The 14,253-nt window shown below is 36.2% G+C and overlaps 2 protein-coding genes across 2 annotated transcripts in view; both read right to left on the bottom strand.

Moving 5' to 3' along the window:
* Positions 1 to 1,031, bottom strand: part of cacng3a (calcium channel, voltage-dependent, gamma subunit 3a) — a 6,125-nt gene extending 5,094 nt beyond the window's left edge. Inside the window, exon 1 of the mRNA XM_034300403.2 lies at positions 15 to 1,031. Within this exon, the coding sequence (XP_034156294.2) occupies positions 15 to 225 (211 nt within the window). The 5' untranslated portion in view covers positions 226 to 1,031. The remainder of the gene's footprint in view (positions 1 to 14) is intronic.
* A 2,288-nt stretch (positions 1,032 to 3,319) lies between these two features.
* Positions 3,320 to 14,253, bottom strand: part of prkcba (protein kinase C, beta a) — a 45,338-nt gene continuing 34,404 nt past the window's right edge. Inside the window, exon 17 of the mRNA XM_053229989.1 lies at positions 3,320 to 3,618. Coding sequence (XP_053085964.1) covers positions 3,466 to 3,618 — 153 coding nt within the window. The 3' untranslated portion in view covers positions 3,320 to 3,465. The remainder of the gene's footprint in view (positions 3,619 to 14,253) is intronic.

Here is a 14,253-nt window from a genome sequence, read left to right on the forward strand (position 1 = left end):
GGTTTGATCTTTACCTTCCATGCAGCACTGACGCCAGAGGCCCGAATGCGTAAGAACCTCTTCGTTCTTCTGGCTGGTCTCGTTGTCGCCCGTGCTCTCGGTGCGACACACGCCGGGCGAGTAAAGCCAATAATCCGTTCCTACTGCGATGGTCATGAGGCTGAAAGCAGCAAAAGCTCCAGCTGTAGTGATGAGCATCTGTGCTCCACGGTTGCACGGCCTCATCGTTCTTCCATCTCACAAATCTCTGAAACTTTTCAGATAACAATCCAAGATGGCGCCTAAACAAGAATCACATCATGGTTCCTTTGACACAGTGAGGCCAAAGTCCACGGATTTGGTGACTTTCTTCAGGACCTGAACTTATTTTGCTTCATCATTGAAAAGTTAAAATCCATTTTATTTCACAGATTAACTATGAAGTCCTGAGATCATCCTGCGCTTCATTTAAAAAAAATCTCAATAATTCACCAGGGCATTTCTGCTGCTGTGTTCTCATTCCATCGTGTACCAGAATGATGAGTGTGTTGTCTGGTCATGGCCACTTCATGTCTAGAACGACTGCCCTTTTGTGACGGATCAATATTATGAAAGCAACAAACCCTGTGTGGAGGCTAGTCAATTATCTGGGTGTAGATTTAGATCCCTAATGAACAAACCAGAAGCGACAGAGACAAAGAAACTGAAAAACAAAAAACAAAAAACACTCCCTGAGGAGAAACCTCGATCCCAAATGGAACCCGAGCTCTTCAGGGTGTCAGCAGATAGTGTGATTATAAATCCTTCCACTACTCAGGTGTAGAGGAGGAAAGACAAGCAGTAGTGAGTGTGTTTTCAGGACGTTCAATGTATTCAGAGTTGATATTTATGTGGGGAAAGTTACACATATTCAGAGTCGGGTTACGCACCAACACAAACACTCTCCTTTAAATCTGTAATCATCAGGGATAAAAAACTGCACACTTGGTTTAATTGAACAAAATGGCTTCCGCACTCATGATTCAGCAGCACATATTTATAGAATAGCACTTGATCCAGCACATCCTGCTATTTTACATTTTATCTTTTATAGCTATAACTTCATGAAGCCACGAGACACTAAATCGAGGTGATGACATCATAACATGGGGTGCGCAATTTTCAGTATTAAATCCCCACAAGTGCGCTTAACTCTGAACACGGCGCTATGAGCAGATTGTGAATAAGAAATTAAGAAATTAATACTGTACAATTTGTCACATTTGACTGGACACAGATGAATTTTTGGAAATTTCAGCTTTATTTCATCCTACACACACACACACACACACACATACACACACACACCATGAATAAAGGAGCATGCAAAATATCCATCGTCGGATACACCCTCGCCCCTACATCAGTTTTTTTTTTTTTTTTAATTCACATTCACAAATTTTTCATTGCTATATTGTTGACTTGCATAGTTAAATTCTTAATTGTGGGGAAGGTTAGTACCGGAAGCCCTTAAAAAATATATATATATATTTTTAAAAACTAACTTCACAACCAACAAAAAAACTCCTGCATCAAGTACATGCGTGTTTAAAGTGTGTGCATGCGGCACACGCACAGGTAACGACAAGAAAACAAATCAAAACTTATAGGAATTAAAATTTTTAAAATATATTTTCCAGTCTATTAACATCTGTTAGCAAATGCCACAAACAATCATCTATCCATATTATAATACATCACCACCAGTCACATGACCACACAACGCTTGCTCATATGGAAGACTAGGATCTCTATTGTACGCTTATTCCTACATACAAAATTAAGAACTATAGAAATGATCATACATCATAATCTTTAAGGATCTATGCTATAACAACAGATCCGACCACAATATATATCGACACGAGTTAAACGAGCGGAAGCTCTACCAAGCATGCACATGGTGGACTGCGACTCGTTTTTGTTTTTCGTTTCTTTTTTCCACACTGAGTCTACAAAGTCCCCAGAATGCTGCATACCAACACAAAATTCATGAGTACTATTCTGATTTCCACGGTGGGTTTAGTTTCGTGACACACAATACAACGAATTCAAGGAAAACGTGAAGAATAGATGATATGATAATAGATTTTCCTCAATTAAGTAAACAGAGCTAATTAGACTTGCAGTGCTGGAAGCTAGCTGCGGTCAAAAGTCACACAAGTCCAGAACTGTATTCTAAAATAATAATAATAATAATAATAATAATAATAATAATAATAATAATAATAATAGTACATGTTGTGTTCTGACATAGAAAATGTGTTTCTTCTTATTAATTAAAACTAACCTTTCATGTTATGTGTTAATGCAGGCGTTTATTGTTTTAACCTTTAAACTGAAGCAAGATAAAATAAAATTGCACTTACACAGTGGATGCGCATAAGTATTCACCCCCCTTGAACTTAGAAAATAGACCATAACACTGAAGTGAAATTATAAAAGTTGTAAAGTTATAAAGTTTGTTACCTAAACCAATGGCATAATGAACACCAAGGAGCGATCAAAAGAAAGTTCTGTGGAAAAGCATTAATTAGGGTTTGGGTATGAAAACGATCCCAAACGTTAAACATCCTGCAGAGCAACATTAAATATATTATTTAAAAAAAATGAAAAAGACACAACTGTCACTCTTCCTAGAGGGGGCTATCCATTAAAAATCTGTGATGGGATAAAACAAAAAGCCGTGGGTAAATCTGAACATGATGCTACCACCACCGTGCTTTTGTAACACTACAAAATATGGAAAAGTTCAAGGGAGGGGGGGGTGAATACTTCCGCAAGCCATTGTAGCACTATCAACTATAACCACAAATCATCTTAACTTTAAATTGAAGCTTAACGCAAGCTTTCAAATGTCTTCTATGCCACTCAGATTGCCATTTTGTTAAAAATTTTCTGTATCCCACATAAAACACCCAAACTAAGTATGGATGAGCCTATTTTTATTTATTTATTTATTTTTATCAAAAGTGAATTGTCCTTGCTAACAGTGATATGTTTGAACTGGAAAAAAACACGGATGGTGATGTATTATGTATTAATAAAACTTATTTGTTATAATTTAGGCTGTATGTTTTTTTAACATGACATTGTGTAAATTCTGTGTAAACTGGTGTAATGTTAGAACTGGTAGAGTAGAAGCCTCTATGTTTGAGTGATGTTTGCTAAAATTCGGTGTTTGATTTCATTGGAATTTGGGCTAGCAGGAAATACAGGGAGTGGTAGGATAATTCTCATGGAGATGACAAAACATTCTCATGGAGATTATGAACATTGTTGTTTATCTCTCTTCCCTTCCCCTCCACTTAATCCAGTGTTTCTGAGATACTTGAGTCGGTCACGCCATGGGAAAATGAGGACACGAAACTGCTGATCTCCTCGTCTCACATTCGAAAGATGGACTTTAATGCTGCGGTGAAGGAGAAACCGATCACAGACCGGAGGTTACACCTGAATGACAAACTCGGGATTGGTGTAGGAAAAGCCTTGGAACTCGTTTTGGTCCAAATTCATGATGAAGAGTTTATCCGTCGGAGTGAGCTCCACTGCCATCTTGGTGAACTCCTTGTCAAAGTTGCCGGTGTCGCGCCGATTCTTCTAGAAATTTTGAGAGAAAGAGAGTTATATCAGTCATAGGTTTACAGAGCTGATGAGGTGACATGGTGGTTATAGAAGGAATAAAATAAGGTGGAGTTGATTATTTTCTTATAACAGCACTTTATGAAGTGTGTTTTTAACTGTCTTAATAAACAACACATCTTTTTATCCATGTATAGTTTCATATATATATATATATATATATATATATATATATATATATATATATATATATATATATAATAGTACAGTGGATAAACTCACGCACTGCACATGTACTGTAACTGATATGGACCAGTAAATGTTTACATTAGTGCGTCCCAATCCTGTGTATTTACTGAGTGTAATATGCTGGAAATGCGAGTCTCAGATCTCAGCTCTGGAGCATGATGGGATTAAACTAAATGCGCTATCGTGTTACTCTTGATCGTCTTAATGCACGCTGTGTATTTGAATAAAATCGGAGAACGTTCGATTTTTTGCCCAAAAAAACACCAAGGCTAACCCCTTACCATTTTTTTCCCCGAAAAATGTGACGTTCTCAGATCTGCACCAAATTCACACTGTGTGTTAGAGCGGTCAGGAGAAACACAGGAATGTAGTTAGTTTCATCCCATCACTCTCCAAAGCGGAGATACAGTATAGTGTAGTATAGCATACAGTAGTATAGTATAGTATAGTACAGTACAGTACAGTACAGTACAGCAGAACACAGTACAGTATAGCAGAGTATAGTGCAGTATGGCATAGTAATGTGTGGTGTGGTGTGATATTGTATATAAAATGGGTATAGTATAGCAATGTATAGTATAGTGTAGTATAGTACTGTATAGTAGATAAAATAACTACAGTATAGTGTAGTACAGTGGATAAACTCTACACTATACATGTTCATTTAAACTCACGCACTGCACATGTACTTATATGGATATGGACCAGTAAATGTTTACATTAGTGCGTCTCAATCCTGTGTATTTACTGAGTGTATTGAGACTCATTTCCAGCATATTACACTCAGTAAATACACAGGATTGGGACGCACTAAAGTAAACATTTACTGGTCCATATCAGTTACAGTTACTTTACTTTATTATGCTTTATTTATGCCATATTACACTATACTGTACTATACTGTGTTCTGCTGTACTGTACTATACTATACTATACTATACTATACTATACTATACTATACTATACTATACTATACTATACTACTGTATGCTATACTACACTATACTGTATCTCCGCTTTGGAGAGTGATGGGATGAAACTAACTACATTCCTGTGTTTCTCCTGACCGCTCTAACACACAGTGTGAATTTGGTGCAGATCTGAGAACGTCACATTTTTTGGTGAAAAAAATGGTAAGGGCCTTGGTGTTTTTTTGGGCAAAAAATTGAACGTTTTCCGTTTTTATTCAAATACACACCGTGCGTTAAGACGATCAAGAGTAACACGATAGTGCATTTAGTTTAATCCCATCATGCTCCAGAGCTGAGATACAGTATAGTGTATAATAGCGTAGAATAGTATAGTGTAGCACAGCAGAACACAGTACAGTATAGCACAGTATAAAGCATAGTATAGTGTAATATAGTATAGAATATAGTATAGTATGGCTTAGTAGAGTATAGTAAAGCAAAGTGTGTGGTATTGTATATAAAATTGGAAGAGTATAGCAATGTATTGCATTGTGTAGTGCAGTATTGTATAGTAGTATAGAACAGTATAGTGTAGTACAGTGGATAAACTCGGTCCATTTCCATTTAAACTCACGCACTGCACATGTACTGTAACTGATATGGACCAGTAAATGTTTACATTAGTGCGTCCCAATCCTGTGTATTTACAGAGTGTAATATGCTGGAAATGCGAGTCTCAGATCTCAGCTCTGGAGCATGATGGGATTAAACTAAATGCACTATCGTGTTACTCTTGATCGTCTTAACGCACGCTGTGTATTTGGATAAAATCGGAGAACGTTTGATTTTTTGCCCAAAAAAACACCAAGGCTAACCCCTTACCATTTTTTTCACCGAAAAATGTGACATTCTCAGATCTGCACCAAATTCACACTGTGTGTTAGAGCGGTCAGGAGAAACACAGGAATGTAGTTAGTTTCATCCCATCACTCTCCAAAGCGGAGATACAGTATAGTGTAGTATAGCATACAGTAGTATAGTATAGTATAGTATAGTATAGTATAGTATAGTATAGTATAGTATAGTACAGTATAGTATAGTACAGCAGAAGACAGTATAGTATAGCAGAGTATAGTGTAGTATGGTACAGTAATGTGTGGTGTGGTGTGATATTGTATATAAAATGGGTATAGTATAGCAATGAATAGTATAGTGTAGTATAGTACTGTATAGTAGATAAAATAACTACAGTATAGTGTAGTCCAGTGGATAAACTCTATACTATACATGTTCATTTAAACTCACGCACTGCACATGTACTGTAACTGATATGGACCAGTAAATGTTTACATTAGTGCGTCTCAATCCTGTGTATTTACTGAGTGTATTGAGACTCATTTCCAGCATATTACACTCAGTAAATACACAGGATTGGGACGCACTAATGTAAACATTTACTGGTCCATATCAGTTACAGTTACTTTGCTTTATTATGCTTTGCTATGTCATTACTATACTATAGTAGGCTGTGCTGCACTCTACTATACTGTGTTCTGCTGTACTGTACTGTACTATTCTATGCTATGCAATAATACACTAGTAATAATAATAATAATACTGTATTGTATCTCAGCTTTTTGAAGGTGACAGGATGAAACTAAGTGCATTCTTGTGTTAGTCTTTACCAATCTAACACACAGTGCGAATTTGGAGAAGATCTGAGAATGGAAATGTACCTATTTTATACGCTGTACTATACTACACTGAAGCTATTTTATCTACTCTACAGTACTATACTACACTATACTATACACTGCTATACTATTCCCATTTTATATACAAAATCACACCACACCACACATTACTTTGCTTTATTATGCTTTGCTATCCCATATTATACTATACTGTGTTATGCAGTACTGTACTATACTATACTATACTATTCTATGTACAGCTACGCAATATTATTCTATACTGTATCTCCGCTTTGGAGAGTGATGGGATGAAACTAACTACATTCCTGTGTTACTCCTGACCGCTCTAACACACAGTGTGAATTTGGTGCAGATTTCAGAACGTCACATTTTTCGGGCAAAAAAATGGTAAGGGGTTAGCCTTGGTGTTTTTTTTGGGCAAAAAATCGAACGTTTTCCGATTTTATTCAAATACTCAGCGTGCATTCAGACGATCAAGAGTAACACGATAGTGCATTTAGTTTAATCCCATCATGCTCCAGAGCTGAGATACAGTATAGTGTATAATAGCATAGAATAGTATAGTGTAGTACAGCAGAACACATTACAGTATAGCACAGTATATAGCATAGTACAGTGTAATATAGTATAGAATATAGTATACTATGGCTTAGTAGAGTATAGTAAAGCAATGTAATATGTGGTGTGATATTGTATATAAAATGAGTACAGTATAGCAATGTATAGTATAGTACAATACAGTATTATATAGTAGATAAAATAAATATAGTATAGAACAGTATAGTGTAGTCCAGTGGATAAACTCGGTAGATTTCTATTTAAACTCACGCACTGCACATGTACTGTAACTGATATGGACCAGTAAATGTTTACATTAGTGCGTCCCAATCCTGTGTATTTACAGAGTGTAATATGCTGGAAATGCGAATCTCAGATCTCAGCTCTGGAGCATGATGGGATTAAACTAAATGCACTATCGTGTTACTCTTGATCGTCTTAACGCACGGTGTGTATTTGAATAAAATCGGAAAACGTTCGATTTTTTGCCGAAAAAAACACCAAGGCTAACCCCTTACCATTTTATTCACCGAAAAATGTGACGTTCTCAGATCTGCACCAAATTCACACTGTGTGTTAGAGCGGTCAGGAGAAACACAGGAATGTAGTTAGTTTCATCCTATTACTCTCCAAAGCGGAGATACAGTATAGTGTAGTATAGCATACAGTAGTATAGTATAGTACAGCAGAACCCAGTATAGTACAGTATAGTGTAATATAGTACAGTATAGTGTATTATAGCATACAGTAGTATAGTATAGTATAGCATACAGTAGTATAGTACAGTAGAACCCACTATAGTACAGTATAGTGTAATATAGTACAGTATAGTGTAATATAGCATACAGTAGTATAGTATAGTACAGCAGAACACAGTATAGTACAGTATAGTGTAATATAGCATACAGTAGTATAGTATAGTACAGCAGAACACAGTATATGTATAGTATAGTGTAATATAGTACAGTATAGTGTAATATGGCATAAATATATCCACTGCACGCAACCTTGGAGTAACCGTGGACTATCAACTGTCCTTCTCCTCTCACATTGCTAATCTAACACGCTCATGTCGATTTCTCCTTTATAACATCAGAAGAATTCGTCCATTTCTTTCCTCACAGGCCACACAGGTGCTTGTTCAGTCGCTTGTCATTTCAAGACTGGACTACTGCAACTCGCTCCTGGCAGGTCTGCCTCTGAGCGCCATTCGTCCTCTGCAACTGATCCAGAATGCAGCTGCACGACTGGTTTTCAACCTTCCTAAATTTTCCCACACCACCCCATTGCTGCGCTCCCTCCACTGGCTTCCTGTAGCTGCTGCATCAGATTTAAAACACTGATACCAGCACCCACTTATCTCAAAGCACTTATCACACCTCGAGCGCCACCACACTCCCTCCGGTCCTCTAGCACTGCTCGACTGATCCCTCCATCTCTCAGGGTACAAGGAAGACCTGCATCGAGACTCTGGCACCAAGGTGGTGGAATGAACTTCCCCTAGATGTCCGAACAGCTGAGTCACTGACAGTCTTCAAACAACTTCTAAAGACTTACCTCTTCATAAAATACTTAAATTAGCACTTTCACAAAAAAAAACCAATAAAAAAATCACCTCCCCAACAGAGTTTGGACTGATGGTATTCCTAGTTTGTGACTTAGTGAGCCAGTATCAGAATGTATTTTTGATAGACTTCAAAGCACTATTGTAAGTCTGGATAAGAGCTTCTGCCAAATGCCATAAATGTAAATGTAGTATAGTACAGCAGAACACAGTATAGTACAGTATAGTGTAATATGGCATAAATAAAGCATAATAAAGCAAAGTAACTGTAACTGATATGGACCAGTAAATGTTTACATTAGTGCGTCCCAATCCTGTGTATTTACTGAGTGTAATATGCTGGAAATGCGAGTCTCAGATCTCAGCTCTGGAGCATGATGGGATTAAACTAAATGCGCTATCGTGTTACTCTTGATCGTCTTAATGCACGGTGTGTATTTGAGTAAAATCGGAAAACGTTCGATTTTTTGCCCAAAAAAACACCAAGGCTAACCCCTTACCATTTTTTTCACCGAAAAATGTGACGTTCTCAGATCTGCACCAAATTCACACTGTGTGTTAGAGCGGTCAGGAGTAACACAGGAATGTAGTTAGTTTCATCCCATCACTCTCCAAAGCGGAGATACAGTATAGTCTATTATAGCATACAGTAGTATAGTATAGTATAGTACAGTACAGCAGAACACAGAATAGTACAGTACAGTGTAATATAGTACAGTATAGTGTAATATGGCATAAATAAAGCATAATAAAGCAAAGTAACTGTAACTGATATGGACCAGTAAATGTTTACATTAGTGCGTCCCAATCCTGTGTATTTACTGAGTGTAATATGCTGGAAATGAGTCTCACTACACTCAGTAAATACACAGGATTGGGACGCACTAATGTAAACATTTACTGGTCCATATCAGTTACAGTACATGTGCAGTGCGTGAGTTTAAATGGAAATGTATCGAGTTTATCCACTGTACTACACTATACTGTAGTTATTTTATCTACTATACAATACTGCACTACACAATGCTATACATTGCTATACTCTTCCAATTTTATATACAATACCACACACTTTGCTTTACTATACTCTGCTATGTCATACTATACTATATTCTATACTACATTACACTATACTATGCTATATACTGTGCTATACTGTACTGTGTTCTGCTGTGCTACACTATACTATTCTACGCTATTATACACTATACTGTATCTCAGCTCTGGAGCATGATGGGATTAAACTAAATGCGCTATCGTGTTACTCTTGATCGTCTGAATGCACGGTGTGTATTTGAATAAAATCGGAAACGTTTGATTTTTTGCCCAAAAAAACACCAAGGCTAACCCCTTACCATTTTTTTGCCCCCAAAATGTGACGTTCTCAGATCTGCACCAAATTCACACTGTGTGTTAGAGCGGTCAGGAGTAACACAGGAATGTAGTTAGTTTCATCCCATCACTCTCCAAAGCAGAGATACAGTATAGTGTATTATAGCATACAGTAGTATAGTATAGCATAGTATAGTACAGTACAGCAGAACACAGTATATGTATAGTATAGTGTAATATAGTACAGTATAGTGTAATATAGTACAGTATAGTGTAATATAGTACAGTATAGTGTAATATGGCATAAATAAAGCATAATAAAGCAAAGTAACTGTAACTGATATGGACCAGTAAATGTTTACTTTAGTGCGTCCCAATCCTGTGTATTTACTGAGTGTAATATGCTGGAAATGAGTCTCAATACACTCAGTAAATACACAGGATTGGGACGCACTAATGTAAACATTTACTGGTCCATATCAGTTACAGTACATGTGCAGTGCGTGAGTTTAAATGAACATGTATAGTATAGAGTTTATCCACTGTACTACACTATACTGTAGTCATTTTATCTACTATACAGTACTATACTACACTATACTATACATTGCTATACTATTCCCATTTTATATACAATATCACACCACGCATTACTGTACCATACTACACTATACTCTGCTATACTGTACTGTGTTCTGCTGTACTGTACTGTACTGTACTATACTATACTATACTATACTATACTATACTATACTATACTATACTACTGTATGCTATACTACTGTATGCTATACTACACTATACTGTATCTCCGCTTTGGAGAGTGATGGGATGAAACTAACTACATTCCTGTGTTACTCCTGACCGCTCTAACACACAGTGTGAATTTGGTGCAGATCTGAGAACGTCACATTTTTCGGTGAAAAAAATGGTAAGGGGTTAGCCTTGGTGTTTTTTTTGGGCAAAAAATCGAACGTTTTCCGATTTTATTCAAATACACACCGTGCGTTAAGACGATCAAGAGTAACACGATAGCGCATTTAGTTTAATCCCATCATGCTCCAGAGCTGAGATACAGTATAGTGTATAATAGCGTAGAATAGTATAGTGTAGCACAGCAGAACACAGTAGAGTATAGCACAGTATATAGCATAGTATAGTGTAATATAGTATAGAATATAGTATAGTATGACAGCAGAGTACAGTAAAGCAAAGTGTGTGGTATTGTATATAAAATTGGAAGAGTATAGCAATGTATAGCATTGTGTAGTGCAGTATTGTATAGTAGTATAGAACAGTATAGTGTAGTATAGTATTATGTAGTAGTTAAAATAAATATATAATATATAAACTCTGTAGATTTCTATTTAAACTCACGCACTGCACATGTACTGTAACTGATATGGACCAGTAAATGTTTACATTAGTGCGTCCCAATCCTGTGTATTTACTGAGTGTAATATGCTGGAAATGCGAGTCTCAGATCTCAGCTCTGGAGTATGATGGGATTAAACTAAATGCACTATCGTGTTACTCTTGATCGTCTTAATGCACGGTGTGTATTTGAGTAAAATCGGAAAACGTTCGATTTTTTGCCCAAAAAAACACCAAGGCTAACCCCTTACCATTTTTTTCACCGAAAAATGTGACGTTCTCAGATCTGCACCAAATTCACACTGTGTGTTAGAGCGGTCAGGAGAAACACAGGAATGTAGTTAGTTTCATCCCATCACTCTCCAAAGCGGAGATACAGTATAGAATAATATTGCATAGCTGTACATAGAATAGTATAGTATAGTATAGTACTGCATAACACAGTATAGTATAATATGGCATAGCAAAGCATAATAAAGCATAGTAATGTGTGGTGTGGTGTGATATTGTATATAAAATGGGAATAGTATAGCAGTGTATAGTATAGTGTAGTATAGTACTGTAGAGTAGATAAAATAGCTTCAGTGTAGTATAGTACAGCGTATAAAATAGGTACATTTCCATTCTCAGATCTTCTCCAAATTCGCACTGTGTGTTAGATTGGTAAAGACTAACACAAGAATGCACTTAGTTTCATCCTGTCACCTTCAAAAAGCTGAGATACAATACAGTATTATTATTATTATTATTATTATTATTATTACTAGTGTATTACTGCATAGCATAGAATAGTATAGTACAGTACAGCAGAACACAGTATAGTAGAGTGCAGCACAGCCTACTATAGTATAGTAGTGACATAGCAAAGCATAATAAAGTAAAGTGTGGTGTAGTGTGTTATGGTATGGGATAAAAAAATGGGTATAGTATAGCAATGTATAGTATTGTGTAGTAGAGTATAATGTAGTAGTTAAAATAAATATATAATATATAAACTCGGTAGATTTCCATTTAAACTCACGCACTGCACATGTACTGTAACTGATATGGACCAGTAAATGTTTACAATGTTTACAGGAATGTAGTTAGTTTCATCCCATCACTCTCCAAAGCTGAGATACAGTATAGAATAATATTGCGTAGCTGTACATAGAATAGTATAGTATAGTACAGTACAGTACTGCATAACACAGTATAGTATAGTATGGGATAGCAAAGCATAATAAAGCAAAGTAATGTGTGGTGTGGTGTGATATTGTATATAAAATTGGAATAGTATAGCAATGTATAGTATAGTGTAGTAGAGTATAATGTAGTAGTTAAAATAAATATATAATATATAAACTCGATACATTTCTATTTAAACTCACGCACTGCACATGTACTGTAACTGATATGGACCAGTAAATGTTTACATTAGTGCGTCCCAATCCTGTGTATTTACTGAGTGTATTGAGACTCATTTCCAGCATATTACACTCAGTAAATACACGGGATTGGGACGCACTAAAGTAAACATTTACTGGTCCATATCAGTTACAGTTACTTTGCTTTATTATGCTTTACATTTACACTATACTGTACTAGATTACTAGGTTGTACTGGGTTCTGCTGTACTATACTATACTATACTATACTATACTATACTACTGTATGCTATAATACACTATACTGTATCTCCGCTTTGGAGAGTGATGGGATGAAACTAACTACATTCCTGTGTTTCTCCTGACCGCTCTAACACACAGTGTGAATTTGGTGCAGATCTGAGAACGTCAAATTTTGGGGCAAAAAAATGGTAAGGGGTTAGCCTTGGTGTTTTTTTGGGCAAAAAAATGAACGTTCTTCGATTTTACTCAAATACACACCGTGCATTAAGACGATCAAGAGTAACACGATAGTGCATTTAGTTTAATCCCATCATGCTCCAGAGCTGAGATCTGAGACTCGCATTTCCATTTCTATACATTGCTATACTGTACTCATTTTATATACAATATCACACCACACATTACATTGCTTTACTATACTCTACTATGTCATACTATACTATATTCTATACTATATTACACTATACTATGCTATATACTGTGCTATACTGTACTGTGTTCTGCTGTGCTACACTATACTATTCTACGCTATTATACACTATACTGTATCTCAGCTCTGGAGCATGATGGGATTAAACTAAATGCACTATCGTGTTACTCTTGATCGTCTTAATGCACGGTGTGTATTTGAGTAAAATCGGAAAACGTTCGTTTTTTGCCCAAAAAAACACCAAGGCTAACCCCTTACCATTTTTTTCACCGAAAAATGTGACGTTCTCAGATCTGCACCAAATTCACACTGTGTGTTAGAGCGGTCAGGAGAAACACAGGAATGTAGTTAGTTTCATCCCATCACTCTCCAAAGCGGAGATACAGTATAGTGTATTATAGCATACAGTAGTATAGTATAGTATAGTATAGTATAGTGTAGTATAGTACAGTATAGTGGATAAAATAGGTATATTTTCATTCAAACTCCACACTGGAGACTCCTTCCATAAATGTTAAATAAATTTGTCCTCACAAAAAACTTCACCATATCAACAATTACAGATTACAGATTTCTTCATTATATGTTTTTCTTATTGGAGGATCCACTATAAAGATGGAAGTGATGTCAGAGCTTCTGGAATAGAAAATTAATCAACACCTTCTGAGCAATCTGAGTCCAGAATTCAGCAGCGCTGTGGTATAATTATTAATAAGGTGTGGCCTTATCCAGGAATTCTTTTAAACAGTGGTGAAATGGATAATGGATCAATTCAGTCAAATTCCAGGTGTGTAATAAAAGTGCTGTTGTATGATGCAACATTTTGTCTTAAATGTTTTCTTATTTACATATCTCATCACAGAGATTTACTGTTCACGGTAGACTAATGTCTATTCATATAATTTATATA

This window comes from Pangasianodon hypophthalmus, chromosome 26 (genome assembly GCF_027358585.1).
Source record: "Pangasianodon hypophthalmus isolate fPanHyp1 chromosome 26, fPanHyp1.pri, whole genome shotgun sequence".
Taxonomy (NCBI): Eukaryota; Metazoa; Chordata; class Actinopteri; order Siluriformes; family Pangasiidae; genus Pangasianodon; species Pangasianodon hypophthalmus.